Source organism: Aspergillus alliaceus (assembly GCF_009176365.1).
Source record: "Aspergillus alliaceus strain CBS 536.65 unplaced genomic scaffold BDW43scaffold_17, whole genome shotgun sequence".
NCBI classification, from domain to species: domain Eukaryota; kingdom Fungi; phylum Ascomycota; class Eurotiomycetes; order Eurotiales; family Aspergillaceae; genus Aspergillus; species Aspergillus alliaceus.
The window spans coordinates 256,706-272,933 of NW_022474700.1; the positions used below are offsets into that span (position 1 = coordinate 256,706).

At 46.0% G+C, this 16,228-nt stretch overlaps 5 protein-coding genes across 5 annotated transcripts; 2 read left to right on the forward strand and 3 right to left on the reverse strand.

Annotated features, from left to right (window-relative positions):
• Nucleotides 1-245: 245 nt before the first annotated feature.
• Nucleotides 246-2,746, forward strand: BDW43DRAFT_299693 (Zn(II)2Cys6 transcription factor; the record flags this gene model as incomplete). The annotated part of the gene is made up of 9 exons (XM_032044767.1): nt 246-280; nt 335-363; nt 422-633; nt 824-1,546; nt 1,624-1,711; nt 1,772-2,107; nt 2,161-2,252; nt 2,358-2,427; nt 2,469-2,746. The coding sequence occupies 9 exons, from the start codon at nt 246-248 to the stop codon at nt 2,744-2,746; spliced, it is 1,863 nt and encodes a 620-aa protein (XP_031901157.1).
• Nucleotides 2,747-3,520: 774 nt separating this feature from the next.
• Nucleotides 3,521-4,917, reverse strand: BDW43DRAFT_318904 (zinc-binding alcohol dehydrogenase family protein; the record flags this gene model as incomplete). The annotated part of the gene is made up of 5 exons (XM_032048785.1): nt 4,751-4,917; nt 4,559-4,693; nt 4,261-4,470; nt 3,836-4,206; nt 3,521-3,703 (listed from the first exon to the last, which is right to left on the reverse strand). The coding sequence occupies exons 1-5, from the start codon at nt 4,896-4,898 to the stop codon at nt 3,521-3,523; spliced, it is 1,047 nt and encodes a 348-aa protein (XP_031901158.1). The 5' UTR covers nt 4,899-4,917.
• Nucleotides 4,918-9,398: 4,481 nt separating this feature from the next.
• Nucleotides 9,399-11,038, forward strand: BDW43DRAFT_59522 (uncharacterized protein). Its single transcript, XM_032050277.1, has one exon. It carries the CDS (start codon nt 9,649-9,651, stop codon nt 10,846-10,848), a length of 1,200 nt encoding a protein of 399 aa, XP_031901159.1. The 5' UTR covers nt 9,399-9,648; the 3' UTR covers nt 10,849-11,038.
• Nucleotides 11,039-11,300: 262 nt separating this feature from the next.
• Nucleotides 11,301-12,422, reverse strand: BDW43DRAFT_273827 (uncharacterized protein). The gene is made up of 2 exons (XM_032041672.1): nt 12,282-12,422; nt 11,301-12,225 (listed from the first exon to the last, which is right to left on the reverse strand). Exon 2 carries the CDS (start codon nt 12,222-12,224, stop codon nt 11,640-11,642), a length of 585 nt encoding a protein of 194 aa, XP_031901160.1. The 5' UTR covers nt 12,225; nt 12,282-12,422; the 3' UTR covers nt 11,301-11,639.
• Nucleotides 12,423-12,520: 98 nt separating this feature from the next.
• Nucleotides 12,521-14,581, reverse strand: BDW43DRAFT_273828 (uncharacterized protein). The gene is made up of 5 exons (XM_032041673.1): nt 13,898-14,581; nt 13,752-13,837; nt 13,289-13,687; nt 12,644-13,195; nt 12,521-12,546 (listed from the first exon to the last, which is right to left on the reverse strand). Exons 1-4 carry the CDS (start codon nt 14,496-14,498, stop codon nt 13,187-13,189), a joined length of 1,095 nt encoding a protein of 364 aa, XP_031901161.1. The 5' UTR covers nt 14,499-14,581; the 3' UTR covers nt 12,521-12,546; nt 12,644-13,186.
• Nucleotides 14,582-16,228: the final 1,647 nt, after the last annotated feature.

Genomic DNA, 16,228 nt, shown 5'->3' on the forward strand with positions numbered 1-16,228 from the left:
CATGGCGGCTGCGCTTGCACCGACCGAAGGACCCTCACGGTGCCGAGAATTGCAAAACTCAGATTGGGCGAGTCAGAGCGATGTTCCATAAACGAGTCGGGCCCACTTACGTTCCACCATCGGAGACAGCAAAAGCAGGCAATTCCAACCGCTTTCTGTGTCATTATGCCTGCATTGCTTCTGCGAGATATTGATCCTTCCAGCTGATTATAGCAACAATAGTTAAGCGAATGAGCAGACCACTAATGTGCTCCACACGAACCAGAACGCGTTCGGGATGGTAAACTGCCTTCCACAATGCAAGTCAGCGGTGGCGAGCTGACGCTATCAGCAGTCTGCCTTGTCGCAGCCGCCGCAGGAAATGTATCAGCCACTTGAATTGCTGCGCTTCATGGCAAATCATCTAATATATTTCTTCCAGGTGATGAAAGGCGGCCCCGATGCCGAAACTGTGAAGCGCGCGGTTACGCCTGTCAATGGGGCCTGAAGGCTTCTTTCCATCCAAACCGCAGCCTTCGCCTGTCGAGCCCGGACGAGGCTACGTTACTAGCTATCGAGAAAGCACGGCAGAATGCCCCGGGCGACATTGAGAACGGCCTTCCGCAGTCTCGCCTAGAGCCTTCCACACCTATTGTGAGTTGTCCGTCACTCTCTCGACATTCTGGAGAAAGATCCATTTGCGTCCCATCATTATATCGCTACAGTACCTTTGGGTTACTACGTATGGGCCTATTACCGGACCATATCTTCCGCAAGGCTAAGCAGCATCTATCTACTCTCACGCTGTCGAGAGTACATGACTCTAACGAGTAATTCTACCTAGTTCATAGATGATACGGATGAAGTAATCAGACACTATCAGATATCTCGCGATACATCCTCGTCGAGCGACTCGGAAGCCGACCGGGATGATAATCACCTGCCTACTGCGACTCTCCCCCGGACAGAAAATGTGCACCACCCACCAGATTTTATTACATATGACTCTGTCAGGACAGACACAGGTCCAAATCATACTCTAGAAAGTGAGATCACCATTGAAAGCTTACTGTCGCCCGCTCAGCCTAGGCGGTTCGGTGAGATTCATGAGGGAGCCGGACTGTCACAGCTGACAACGAGTCCAGGCTCATCTATACTGCCATTTTCTTTGGGACAGGCTATATCCCGAAATACGTCGCCGTTGCCTGAGCCCTCAATCCCTGTGACAAATGTGGAAAGTGCCTCTTTGATCTCGTTGTATCTATATGAGACTGGGACCTGGTGCGAGACCACGGATTCAGAGATGCATTTTACCTCAAAAAGTGTCCACCAGTTGCTAGCTTCCAAGTCGTTCTTTGCATCGGCTCTTGCTTTAGCTTCGCGACAACGGGACGCCGCCCAGGGCCACCAACGATCGGTGACCCTAGAGCTCTACCAGTACACCATTCAGCTATTACTCCGCCAGGAGCCAGGTGAAGCGGGCGCACCGGTATTAGCAACCTGCACTCTTCTCTGCGTCTATGAGATGATGGCGTCTTGTGTTTGGGAGTGGCGTCGCCACTTGAAGGTTTGTATCCTTCCCATGTTCCCTGTTTTCTCAGAAATTCTATATGCTCAGGTTAACCGCGTAGCGGCTATCGTTAGGGCTGTGCTAGTTTGTTGCATACTCGCAAATGGAACGGTTCATGCAATGGTATTGTCAAGACCTGCTTTTGGGCATTCGCCCGAATCGGTATGTGACTGGGATAGCAACCTCAGACCGTCTATCTAACCCAATCGCTCTTCCGCACAGATGTGTGGGCTGCGTTCATCAGCTGCAAAAAGACTCTCATCCCGACCGACTCGTGGGTCAATGATAGCTCTATTCAATCGGCAGCAGCCAAAGGCAACGTCGATGACTATTGCAATCTGGCAATCCTCGTTTTTGCTCAGATTGTGAACCTATTAGCTGACGCCAAACCTGATGGCAAGGGAGTCGATATTGCCTATTCTTCTTGTGTTCAGAAGCTGTGGGACGAACTCCAAGCGTGGCGACGTCTCCGTCCCAAAGAGGTTTGCCCTCTACTCAGAGAAAGCTCAACGGGCTCGAACCCTTTCCCCAGTGTGGTATTTTCTCGGCCGTCGTCCAGTATGTTGGTTTTCCGCTTTGTTCTGTTCCCAACACGCTTACAATGTGGATAGTTTGTGGTAATACGTTCTATCATACGGGCTCGATCTTGCTCCTTCAAACTGGCTACCACGGGACAAGAGCCCATGTGTCAGACTCTGAAACGGTGAGACTTTCTCGCTATCTGGTGTGTTCGGTTCGAAAAACATTGCATTCTCACCTATGCGATTGTAAAGTCGTCTGATAGCTAATGTCACGCTTCTATTTCTAGGATCCTGTTTGGCATGCTCGAGAACTAGGTGGAATATCCGCCTCCAATTTTTCACAGTATGTTCTTTTCTGTTTCAATAAGCAGACAGGAGCTGATTCGGTCTACTGCGAGACAGTGCGAATTGGGTAAACCAATTGCAACCACTTTATGTGGCCGGTACTGTCTTTGCAGATCAGACGGTGGTCTCTTTATGTGGACAAACCCGGTGGGCGAGCTCCCCGGGAACCCCGAGGAGCCGACAGGCCCCTCTAATGACCATGGATGATGCTGAGGAGTATGCCTCTGAAAAGATCGCTCTTCTTAAGCAACTGGCTCGCATTGAGCGAGAGACAGGTTGGAAAACCTCCGACCGGGCCTCGGAGTTGCGGGGTCTTTGGGGTTTTGGGTAAGGGCAAGGCAGCACTATAAGTGAACGTAGAAAGTCTTAGCTAAGGAGGTAAAGATGGCTCATGATTAAGTCAGTATATGTACGTGGCTCTAAGTACTCCGCATGACCAGGTGGAGGGTGCAATTTTGGACGCCGCACTCCGCTTCCATTGGAGGTGCCCCTTAACCTCTCAATGGTGGATTCGCTTCTTCTTTCCTCAGAACAAAATTTCTCATGCATAGAAACGCGCTGTTGGTTAAAAGTGGGGTTTGGAGTGGTTACGTGATTCTCACCGATTATAGTCGGATGCTTCGACTTGCCTCTTGAGTACTCTGAGGGTGAGCATAAAGCCTCAGACTCATCAGAAGATGCGGGGGCTGTTCAAAATCAGCTTAGGGTGGAAGCACCCGTTTTCTTTACGGGGCATGAGCATTGATGGTAGTTTTCTTGCTATTGCCTGTCTGTGGCAAGACGTTAAGCATGGGAAAGACGTCCGAGTTTTCGTCGATGAAAAGTAGCGCACGTTCTTTGAGGGAAGACACGATAAACATAGGTTTCAAGTATGAGAGTGACTTAAATATCTCTGTTTGTATATCTATGAGACCCAGCACTTACAATACTCACTTTCCGGGTTTAGCGTAAGCTGAAGTAATAGTCCAAGTCTTAAGGGCACTTCTAAATACGAAGATAGGAAATAGTACATCTGGTTGTCAGGGTCTAATATACCTTTGATAAACATCTTCACCTAACGATACCTCATCAAGTCGAGTTAATGTCGAAGAATATCTTCTCTATCTCATAGTTCGTAGACAATCTTGTAGGCCGAAACCTTCCCTTCTCTGTATTCCTGGAATCCCTCAAGCACGCTGTGCAGTCCTTTCAAGATTCTTGGCTGGTTTGGCTTGACGGTTTTATTTTCCAACCATTCGGGGAGTTTCTCGAAAAGATCACTTGCAAGATCGTGATCGTCTTTGGAAGCCTGTATTATTCAGGTTACTAAAGAGCTGACCCAATGTAAAAGGAGAGAGACGGAGAGGGAGAAGACGAAGAATGTATATTTATGTATACAGGCAGCTTCATAGAGAAATGCGGGTGTTGTCAATGTACTCACGGTCCACTTGAAGTCGCCGTAGCTATGGTCTTTCAAGAAGGCAGTCCACACCAGCACGTCTGTAACCTTGGTGTCGGAAGAAACGTCTTCAGTATTGGACTTGCCCGGGCGTACAGTGCAGAGATGACTGGATCCCGTGGAAAAGACACGGGAGGCGGCAGCTGATGAAGTGGAATTCCCGATCGTGTCAAAAACATGTTGGATACCTAGCTTCAGTTCTTGGATCCTCTGGACTACTTGGTGATCCTTGTAGTCAAAAACATACTTGGCGCCGTACGAACGGGCAAGGCCAAAATGCTTTGGATTGCAGGTCGTGACTACGTTCATACCATATATTGTGGCGAGCTGGATAGCATACTGGCCCACGCTTGCTATGAGCCGTCAGCGAATAACAACTAAGTATGGAAGTCTCAGAGAAAGCTTACAGCTACCGCCCCAGATCAGAATGCTGGTACCATTAGCTTGAGCCCTATCAATGCCGAGACAGTCCTTAGAAAACAACGCAAGCCATGCAGTAGTGGCGGCCAATGGAACCGTGCTAGCCTGCTCGCGCGAGATTGAATGAGGTAGGCGAAAGGATATCCGTTCATCTGCCACGCAATACTGACTGTATGCGCCCAAACCGGGAATTTCACCTACGTATACCAGTCCGTGAGCATAGAAAGTCACAGAATCGTGGCCCTGGATGAGAACCACCGAGTCTTAGAATTTTTCGGCACTCACCTCCCCAAACTAAGCCAGCTACAATATCGCCCTTGGCGAGGCGCGTGACCCGGCTGCCCAACTCGACGACTTCTCCCACAAAATCGCAGCCTAGGACGGCCCCATCACCAAAGGCGTTACTGTCATAGGCTTGTACTGTCAAGACAGAGCTAAGGTCAATATCCCATCATGATGCTCGATCCAGGAACGTACTATCCGTTGGGTTCTGCGCCGCGTGCGATAGCTTCACGAGGACCTGGTTTGCTGTAGGAGAAGGAATGGAAATATTCTCTTGTGACAGCGTCGGGCGCTGCCCGTTGGCTTCACGCACAACGATGGCGCTATTGGACTCGTCCACCATGATGTAGCTGAACAATAAGAGGAAAGGGTTCAAAATGAAGGCTATTCTCAGGATACTATTCTCAGGATACCTAGTTATATACTTCCCCAAAATATTACATTTGTCAGCTCGCTCAAAATTCAATGTATTTGCATGACGTCACGTGGCGGTTACACTTGCCTTAACTTACTACCAAATAACACCAAGATACTAGTTAGAGATTATAAGATTTAAGATATTTTAGTATCATGTATAATCCAAATAATATACTTGCCTAGACTCTGGTGAGGGACTCTAATAACAAAATCATTACGCAGTTATAATTTTACTATTTATTTATGCCTATGTGTTCAGCAATATCTCTATTAATAATTATCTCTGTATTCTTGGTTTCATGCTTATGATGATACTAGAGTAAACATATCCAGTTGCGAATTTAGAGTACTGGTAGATATTACTTAGTAATTTAATAAAAAAAAGGGCTCTAAAAAGTTTCAGGCGCTAGAGGTGTCCCAATATATGATATGATATTCCTCCTCACCCGTAGGGAAGGGCGAAATGCTGGGGCAAATGCAAGCACTGCGACCTCTGCGGCTGGAATCGCAAACGCTTCGACCACCCACGACTCGGCCTACACAGCAAGAGGAATTGATAGGGTACCCTCGTATAATCTTGTTCCGATTTAACTCGTTTTATTACGAGTCAGTATTCATCAAAAGATTTTTCTTGAAGTTCACCAGTCGTGCTCACAGAAAATCAATCCGGGTTGTCAGTCAGGTAGTAGATAATTGTACATAGCCTACGGTTAAAAAATCATTCTGGTAGGTTGCAAATACATTATTAGGCTTGTGGTACGGTGGCATTTGTTACCGCTTGAACAAAACGAATCTATTTAATAATTCCGATCATCAGCAGCAGGGCCAAGCAGAGCCGAAAGCGAAGTACTACCGGTTCCGTGTTGACAATAGCCTTCGATAGATTCGTATACAATGGTAAGCGCGGAATAGTCGAATAATCTTGTAAACCATATCAAAGCTGACAGAATGCGGATCTCCTGGGCGTACCTGATACGGACGTCTACACGTACGGCGAGTCCCTGCGCCAACTATTATTCTCGGCTATCTACTAGCAGCCCTTGTTGTTTTTTGACTTTATAATTTAGTACGATGTTCGTGAACTTTGAGGACGAATATACTCTTATCAATTAATATAGAGATACTGTAGATTATACATCCTTTTCTCCAAGTCAAACATTGTAAACACAGAGTAAGTAGACTCGAACATATTCTGAAAAGAAAAATACATCATCAATAATATGAATTTTTACCCAGTGGCTTGATTTCAACACCGGTAGAAGGTTATCAACTCCATTGTAAAATTCCTGCAGGACTGCTATTTCGACAGTATTGACGTCAATTGGAAGTATCCCTCTATATCAGACCTCGGGGAGATAGAAAAGAATACTGTAGACTTTACAATATTATCTACAGGGCTGCGTAAAATACTTGATACTTAGAATCCTGACTGGAAGATATCTATCACTCTGCCGACTAGCTACAGGTATCTCCACAGATTTAATATGGAGAGTATACAGAAGTACATCGATTATTTAATCTAACAAACTATAACTTATACAGGATGTGGGACCAGGATAGTAGATATCCCAGTCCATAGACAGTTGCGTGGCAATTTATGCGATTTATAACGAGATGTGGTTGAGTAGAGATAGCATTTACACCTTTTCTTGGTTCTCGAAAATCAACCGCTGCGTGGAAAATCAGGGGGCAAATCTACCTACTAGTCTCAGTATAGATTCTTTCTGTTCTTTCCTGACCAGGCTGTGATGACCTGTATGTCACGTGGTTAGGCAGGCCACTTCCCACAACAATCCTTCTTATAGGATAGTGTTTCCCCTCTCATAGTTGAATTTAGTTGGAAATGCTACCATATCTAGCTGTCTATCCTGGAATAGCTATCTATGAATGAGCAGTCATCACACAGGCCACCCGAAAGTAGCTGCTGGGACATAAGAAAACCCATATAAGTGATTGGATGATTCCGGACAAAGGTAAAATAGGCCCACCCAATATTGAGACAGATTGTTCGGACGAGTAAGTGGGAGCATCCTATAAAGGTTCAAGCGTACGGGATTCTACAGTTGGAGTTGGAATCAGATGCCGCCTCCCTTCGGACAGACAAAGTGCAAGCCTCTTGCCACTGCCTTGTTACGACCAGAGACTTGTCGTTTGCTTGAAAACCCGCAATAGCACCGCGGATTGGACGGATCATTACCACGGTCATCAGCAAAATAAAGGAACTTCCTGCATCGGATGCACTTGTAGTATGGAGGCCCTGCGTTTCCCTTACGATTTGATGATCGTCTAACGTCTCAGACCCCTAAACTGTAGCATCGATGACATTCGGGTGGTACTTCTGGAGGTGGTGTAAGTTCTATGAGCTGAGTGCTTGATAATTCGATGGATAGAGTACGCTGTAAATGACCGTCAGACCACGACTAGCTTATACCGACGTATGAGACTTACAGTCATGCAGGAGAATTTAAAATTACTGTAGAAGTGGCCGTGACTTCGAATTAGTATCAATAACCAAGAAAGACCCACAATAACCAGATAATATCCCAAAACCCCAGGAGGATAGGCTTCATAGAATATATCGGATGCTCCGGTTGAAAATGTTCAGATACAGCTAAATAAATCCATTACTTTAATAAGAAAACATCCACCAACACTATACTCCTTGCCATGATCAATCAGCACATGCGTCAATCCGCCAAGAATACCGATCACACAAAAAAGAAACCCTGCGGTCAAATGGACTGCTTATATCATTAGGCACGCCCTCTAGATCCATGGATGGAAAATTCACTATAACTGATGACAGTAGCTTTAGCGAAGTACCACTAGCGAGGCCGATGTTGTGAAGTAGCTAGGTCTCTAATAGATCGCGATAGCGTGTTCTTAGTGACAAAGGTAATAACGGTGCCAACGGGAGGCAGGCTTGGTTGCTGTGTAGCGTTTCAACATATTCTAGCTCCGCTAAATATTCAATCGGCCGGGTTGGGATAAAGTCTAATTCAATATTTCATGAAAAAGTTTCAATGCCAAGCTTCTTAAGGCTCTTCTTATGCCATGGAAGAGCCCGTATTATTGGTGCAGGATCCAAATCATCGTCAGGACGGAAATTGTATAGTCGGGTATAGTATTATGATTCCAGTCTTTCACAGCTCTCAAGTAGGCGAGAAATCCCAGTGCAGCCTATCCAGCCTCCATCAACAAAAATACCCCTAAGGCTCTTACTGTACTGCGATGAAAGGAGGAATCTAAATTAGTCTCATGGTATCCGCACGCCCTGATGATAAGACTTGATAGTTGTGGAAGTCGAAATAAAAAGCTCCATGACTGTAAAAGAACTTCCTCATTGTGAAAAGAGGATTCATACTACAATTGACAAAGGATCTTCTCTTCTTTCTCTTTTAGTAAGCTGTTTAAGAATGGTGGTAAACTTTGCTCTCCCGGGACTATGAGATACTGAAGAATGGTGTGCTAGATCAGGATACCGAACAGGTTTTGAAGGACTATAGTGTCATACTCCTCAACCCTCGGGATTCTATTTATTTGACCTGGCTGGCAAGAAAATGGTCTGACTTTTCTGTAAAAAGCAATCCAGGCGTTTCAAGGCTTCCTTTGATACCGACCCGCATGCGAATTGTTGATAAAGCAGCGGTTGAGCGATAGTGTGGTGAGATTTCGAAACGAGACATGGTTGAAAAAGAGACGGCTGGTCAAGTCTCTGGAATATATCCAGCAGGGGTTTCTGACGGAAGTGACCGCATGTTGGGGATAGAAACGTATTGAGATTTATAACTATCCCATGAATTACTTGGGGTCAAGGCTCTATAGCAATGAACACTGTACTATGCCACTAGTTACAGAGACGGGCTAAATCAGCCTAGCAGCATCCCTCTGTTCTAGATCTTCCTTCATGGTCTAATAGAGTATCAATAGCATGAATTCTCTCTACGACTAGCTATTTTAGATAGAGCCCAAACGATGTAAAAATAAAGTATTGAATCCTGGGAAGGCGGTAAATAATCTAGGGAAGGTAAAACATCAGTTGGGCCACAGGAATCTTCCGCGCCTCCCCATTCAGCGCACTAGCGTCGGGTGCTTGCTGATCAGGGCATTGACTGTCCGGTAACTCAACCTAGGAGCGGCAATAATTAATGATAGAGCTGGTGTAGCTCACGTGTGTGGGATTGATTGTCTTAAGGTCTAAATCTACTTTACAGAGATTCCTTGGTGTTGTGGTCAGGTCACGTGGTTGCTGCCTTCAGGCCCCCATAGGCTCTCACAATTAATAACGCAACTAACCGTGAGGGCTTCTTATTTGACTGACATAGCTGAGCTAACTATCCTTAACAAGGATAGTTAAAGAACTGGCTCAAAGCAAGATTGACATACTTCACATTGCTGGCCAATTCTAATGTTTATCGACCAAAGTATTCACACAAAATATTTGACCACTATCCAAGAAAAAGTGCATTCTATTCATAGCCAGTGAATCAACTACCTCACGGTAATACGAGCAAAATGTGAATAAAGAGAAAGAGAACAAAGAGGTCCAGGCAGATATATATCGCGTGCGACCTTCCCACGGAACCTACTTCTTTACATAGTAGCCCTCTTACCGTGTGGAATATTTCGTTCTCATCCCATTCTAATAGTGCCGCCTCCACACAATCTCCGTTATAATGGATTCCATTAGAGTGGAGGAGATCTCTCGTTCAGATATCAAAATCCTTGAGATGGCTGCAGCATCGATCACTGATGTCAGGCATCTGTCGTCTTATAACTGGATTGATGCATCCGTCCCCACCATTGCCGTCCCAGGAACACCCCCACTCTGGACTCCACCCAAGCCTCCCCAAAAGGTACCAAAGGATTCTGGCCACATATACATAGCTCAGAATGCCGCTCGCTATCCCGAATGTCCACTTGAACCCCTCTTTCGTGCATTGTACATATCAAATCCTTCATTCGACATTTGTTCGATTGACCTTGTGACTGACCGAAACAACATTCGAAAACTCCTCGCATTCGTCAATCCATATTTAACTGAGCATAGGCTCGAACCTTTCACTATCAATGTTGAGGTTGCTAACAACACTGCCATCTTCTGCCGTGCAGAGACCGAGACGCAAAGGTTCATCGGACCACATGAATTCGTGGGATTCGGTCATGAATTTGAGAAAACATATACCACTAGCCAGGTAGATGGCAGCACTGGACATCACAGGGTTATCTCATACCGATTCAGTGGTTTGAAATTCCTCCTGCGTTATGAAACAGACGGATACATCGACATACCACCCAAAGCACAGGCTCAGAACAAGGATGCAGAGAGCGACACCTTATCCAGTATGATAGAGTCGTTGTCACTTCACTCGGCTAACAGCCTTCCTCATGCCGCTTCTACCAAGTCCAAATTGAGGGTAAACGAAGAAGGCCAAGGCGTACCAATTGAGTCGACACTTGAAATCAAAACACGGGTCTTTCATAAGCCAATCGCTATTCAGGAAGTCCTGCCACAGCTATGGGTATCTCAAACCCCTAATCTCGTGCGTGCCTACCACAGGAATGGCTTGTTTCAGCCACCAAAGGTTGAAAATGTCACGCTTGAGATCAGAAGATGGGAAAATGAGCACCAGGAAGACCTCAAGATGTTAGCTGCACTGATAAGGAGAATTATCAATGCGGCGAAAAGATGTGGTGGGAATGCAATTGTTAAATATGGTTACCAGGGAGATAAGTTAATGGTTCGGAAAACAGAAAGCAGGAAATTGTTGCCAGACGATCTCTACTCCAAGTTGAATCCCAAGAGCAGTTTAATAACAGAGCACAAGAAGAACTTGGACCCAGCAGTTGGATCAGAGTTCCGGAAGACGACATAGAAAATTGGGGGTTGTTCTCTACACCATCGAACTCTCGATGATACCATATCTTTCATCATTGTTAGTTTCCCAAGCAGTGCTCAACTGCAAGCCACAGAATTCAATCATGATGCTATTGTCTTGTTTCATAACGCACTCAAAGGACTTAAACCGGGCTAGCTATCCAGGAGAGGTTATGTATAAACGTCACATTCTCATCGTCACAAATATAGCTGTAAGATACCTAACTATACAGGGATATTGATATTCCCGAGAGGTAGGCAAAGGTTAGCAAGGCGACGAGGTTTCAAGCCGTCGCGGTCGGAGGGGCTGGCTGACGGGTCTCCATCGACCCATTCTGGCATTTATAAGTTTATAGGGATTACATATGAACCACATTAATGCACATATCAAGAGTCAATACTCCCACGCCCGTGCTGGCATATGCCACTATTATGTCTGGTTTCTGAGACTATCTCCGCCCTCCACCAACTTCCGCTTCATCTGCACTATTATTAAAATCAATTTTTATGCTCATGGTTACTCTACCGCTTCACGCCTGTCTCCGTCCATGATGGCCTATCTCTCATCAAAATACATTAGACCCCACTCTCGCTCTTGGAGGCAAGGCCGACAGCAGGTTTACCTGTACGCACATAATTGTATTATGCTGAGTTGGGTAGGTCACCCAAGCCGGTCATTGGCTTGGCTGTGCTCGCAGTCTATAGTAGCTTGAGCAAGCGGTATGCCAACGAATAAGGTTGCGTGATTATTTTGGCTATCAGCTGTCTTCAGGGTTTTCGACGATATCATCAACAATATGGCGTGCCTTCTTCGTCCCCGTTAAATGAGAGGCTTTGCGATCGCAAGCAAGCACCACAAGTTCTTTCCTTGAATCCAACCAGCCCCACCACCTTTTTGAAACGATGACATTTATAGCAAACGACTCCATCACCTCCAGTTGCACCCCCATATTGAAGCCTTACTCCGGGATGGTAACGGTAAAAGCGCACACCACACGGGATGCAGAACCGGTGCGCTCTCTCTGGAGACAGAGTAGGGGACAGTTTTCCGCGATGGCCCTTCATCATCGCATTGGAAAAGTATTCTGCAGACCGAATTTTGAAACAGATATGACAAGCAAAATAGTCCAGTCCTCCTATTGGTTGTTTTGTGCCTTCTCCTTGTTGCCCCATGGAGAAGCATGGCCACCGCTCTATCTCGAGAAGATCAGTCATGGTATACGCTCTGGAAAACCGATGGTCCTTCATAACTGAGTTTAGCGATTTGCACGTCCATTGGAGGGCTAGCTTTGACGAATAGTCGAAGTGACTTAGGATAAGAAGAAGAAGTTCAGTAGGTAAGGATAAAAGGCCGGCTCTCGATGAACTATCCATACTATAGATATATATATTTAGCGGCTAAAATGATCTGTAACTTTATTGAATACGAACCTTTATTTGATAGTTTCAGATATCGTTCCAGCGCGGTGCGAAAGCTGGAGAAATCGAGAACTGCTGGGAATTTGGTGATTGATCATGTTAGCCATGGGTCTTGACTCATGTGACCACCATCAAGTTGGTGGTGCTCTTAGTATTACTTATATTGTTTGATTACCCCACATGGTTAAAAGGGAGGGGCATAGACAGGCACCTACGGCTAATCCAAACCCAAATATCTGCACTATTAGAGTCGGCCGTTCCCTGCTATTATGCCTGGGTCAGTTCCTGAGCCGTGTCCATCCACTATTCGTTGTTCTGCATTTATTCAGTAAATAGACTATCTAACTAGAAGGACGGTTGCTCACGCTAGATAGTGCGGTCCAAAGCGAGTGATTTAAGGTGCTCGTTGGATCAGATGAGACAATACACCTCCCAGAAGCTCAGGTAGAGACATTCAATGAATATTTTCTCTGGCTGTATACCCACCCATTAATTTTAGGAAAAGATATCGACCCTGACGTCGTTATAGATTTAGTGATATTCTGCGAGACATATCAAATCCGTCGACTTCTTAACTAAGCCATGGACTCCCTCTAAGAGAGCCTTAAATCCAATCTTGCGAGTATAACCCCAGAAAAGGTATCTAAGGCTTCCGATAATACCGTTGATGGCTCTGTCCTTGAGCAATGGATATCACTATGGTTTACTGCAGATTATGGACCCGGGCCTTTAAATCAATATCAGCCAGTCGTCAGCATGATCATAAACGGTGGAGGTGTGGACGACTCCGGTAGTATTATTGGGGACGCAGACTCTGTGGTGTACCACCAGGAGCGCGAGGTCATAGGCGCCTGGCCAGGTAGATGCTGCAACCGTGGTCGTACGACCTACACGGTCCCACGGCCGCCAACTGGTAGCTATAAGAAAGGTAAGACTACTCGGGTCGTCTAGAGTATTTGGTGATGCTCATGGCGCCCGCAAAAATCATATAACTATACTCAAAACTAACCGAACTGTGCAGTATCCAATTTCCAATGTATTTCGGAAGCGACTGGACGAATAGAAACAGTCAGTGTACGGTACATATACCTTGTTGCTTCGACCACTCGCGATGGATAGTTATCTATTCCGGGATTGGAGATCACTCTGTATTGCTCTCTAGAAACCTGGAACCTATTATTTAGTGCCATTGCACTGGTGGTTTTTCCCTCCCAGGGATTCTCAACTGGGCCCCAGCCCGGAGGGTTATTCTCATCCTCAAGGACGTATGACAAATCGCGATCAAAAAACCTATAATAGGGTTCAAGATCAGGCATTTCGTCCACCGTAGCTTTTATTGCACACACGGATTCGTCAAGAGCGGAGCAAAAATATCCCTGTTCCATTTCATTGACAGAAATATTATTTTGAATTTTGGCCTTGAGCTGTGATTAGTCGGTCTGGTCTGGATTTTAAATGAACTTATTGCTAGAATTCACATACGTTTGTCTGCACAAAGATATTCAGATATCGCTCAAAAATGTAGTAACGGTCTTCAAGCCAGCTTAACTGGGCTTGAAGATCAACCACTGAGAGTATGATAAGCGACGAGATCTATTGACTTCTATTCAGAGAAGATAACGACTTACATGCTCTGAGAATTATTGCCGCCTGCTCAGGTACCTTGGGTGATACCTGTGGATTGTTGTTTGTTCTTCCTGCGATGTTTGGAATATAACATTGATCAATCACAATAGAATAACAGAAGTCAAGCTCCGCTCTTTTTTCACGAAGCATATCCGACACATCCCTTCCGTCACTGTCGCGTTGGTAGTCCCTAAACCTGTTTCCAGCATAAACAACGGCGTGGCGAATTTGTCGGTGCGGAGGCTTTTCAGAATCCCACGATAAAAAAGCTATTTTGCCGCGACGACCTTGCTCCGGCTCTGCGAGAGAGTCCATTTTGCACATCTGCAGGCGAGGCCCGAAAAATGAATGTATCGATTCCAAGAGGCCTTGGAACTGCTCCTCAGTGTATCCATTTTCAGGATGCTCGATGCCGACCATTTGGCAAAAGGAGACAGCATTAAACCCTAAAAGCGCCGCGATGGAGACAACCACACAGTTCATTCTACCCATGACCGGATTGATGGCCGAAAAGTTTCCGGTTTCGTCCAGTGTTTCTTGAGCGCCATAGGCGGCCCAGTCCGCAATTTCCCGGGCTGCTTGGTCTAGGGAAATAGGAATCATTTTTGCGTGGTATTTCAAGAACAAAATGTTGGGTTCCTTTCACAATGGACGGTGTTTGGGCAATCAATCGATTATAATCCAGGACACAACAAATTTAGCCCGACAGAGAATAGATGTACAAGAGTAAATAACTACCCGCAATTATCAGGCAGAGAAAAAGGGGTAGCTGTGTTACGCAGTCACTTTGAGCTTCTGGGGAAGCACTGTTACGAGCTCACGCGCTCCGGCTGAGGGTGGAGAGGGACGATGAGGGATTTTGGCCAACAGGAGGGCCATCTCGTTCATCTGCGACCAGTTACCACATCCACGCGTCTCGCTATGGTGGCTATGGCTGTTTGCTAATGTATCTCGTCGCCCCAATGCACCGGAGGACATTATTACTGGTTGAAATCAGACCCTGCCGGATATGATTGGCTGCTGGTTGTCGTAGCCTCCCTTCCAACAGGTGACTGTGTTGGCAACATTGTTCCCAATAGATGTCTCCAATGAGGCTTACTTATGCATGGCCATGAGTATAATTGGAGGGCTCAAAGTGGAGCTTTGAGTTGAATGTGCTGTCAACCTCTCTGTTTTCAATTCCTGGGAGGCTTATGATGGAGCGAGCACCTGCACACAGTACCATGACAGGAGAAGTTATGTCATTGACTATAGACAGATTCTTGACATTATCCAACCTTCCAGTCCTAGGCAAACGCACGGTGCGCACCGCCATTCGTCTTGCAGGAAATCGCCTTTTGTTGCCACTGGCCCGCTCCCCTTTCTCTTTCAATCATCCCAACCGCCGTAGGGAGTGGTGGTGGGTTCAGCCGGTTTAGGGTCATCTTCGCCTTGTTCTAGCAGAGAACACAATAGTTAATAAAAGCAGATTCTGACAAGATTTGGTATGACTGCTGCTCTATTCAGCTGACGTTGGAACGTTAGGAAACTTATTACCAGTTTGGTTCGTCAAGTACCACAAAAAATCTACAAATAATGTTAGTAAAAAACAGAGTATTCGGACAAATCTAAGAGTTCTTGGTCATTACTAACCGTAGAGAGACATCTTTTTTTCAAGGATCGGCCCGGAGTAGAATGATGATAGTTGATTGCGAATATGGAACGGTGCTGCGCTTCGTTTTGAATCAGCAGCAACTACCTGGGTGACTCAGCCCCCTCACTAAATAGCTGTCCACACAGGCTGTGTGGACAAACACTCTACCAATCAGACGTGCGCTAAATCGATGCATCATGCACATTGAAACAGCGCGACCACAGCGGCACACGTGTCCTGGCTCACTGGTAGGATGGCGTTGGTCTTGTTATGGTTGCTCAAATAATCTCAGACCCTACGGTGGGCTATTCATCATTGCGATACTTGAATAGCTTGCCAATATCCGGGACATGAAGATGGAGCTCGCCAGGGTACCGAGCGTTAGAGACGACAGTTACGGCATTTTAACTTTATCCGAAGGACAGGAACCAGTGGCAGAGTACGCCCTCACTAAATAATAAGGACCCCCCTCTTTTTATGGAACAGCTGGCTTACGTTGAGAGGATAGCATCGTAGTTGTCCATGGACTTGGTGGGCATCGCCTTCAGACATGGACCCATCGGAATGGTTGTTTGTGGATTAGGGATCTGCTTCCCCACGATATGCCCCATGCGAGAATCATGACCTTTGGGTATGATGCCAGTTGGAAGCGCTCTACCTCAAATACACTATCAGACAGTGGCATTCTCCTTCTCTCACA

Bases quoted from the DNA above. Each gene is read 5' to 3' on its own strand.
- BDW43DRAFT_273828 (XM_032041673.1), bottom strand. From the start codon at position 14,498: ATGATTCCTATTTCCCTAGACCAAGCAGCCCGGGAAATTGCGGACTGG. The intron at 13,838-13,897 runs GTAAGTCGTTAT...TCATACTCTCAG, and splicing joins GGCAATAATTCTCAGAGCAT to TGGTTGATCTTCAAGCCCAG. The intron at 13,688-13,751 runs GTATGTGAATTC...TCACAGCTCAAG, and splicing joins ATATCTTTGTGCAGACAAAC to GCCAAAATTCAAAATAATAT.
- BDW43DRAFT_59522 (XM_032050277.1), top strand. From the start codon at position 9,649: ATGGATTCCATTAGAGTGGAGGAGATCTCTCGTTCAGATATCAAAATC.
- BDW43DRAFT_273827 (XM_032041672.1), bottom strand. From the start codon at position 12,224: ATGGATAGTTCATCGAGAGCCGGCCTTTTATCCTTACCTACTGAACTT.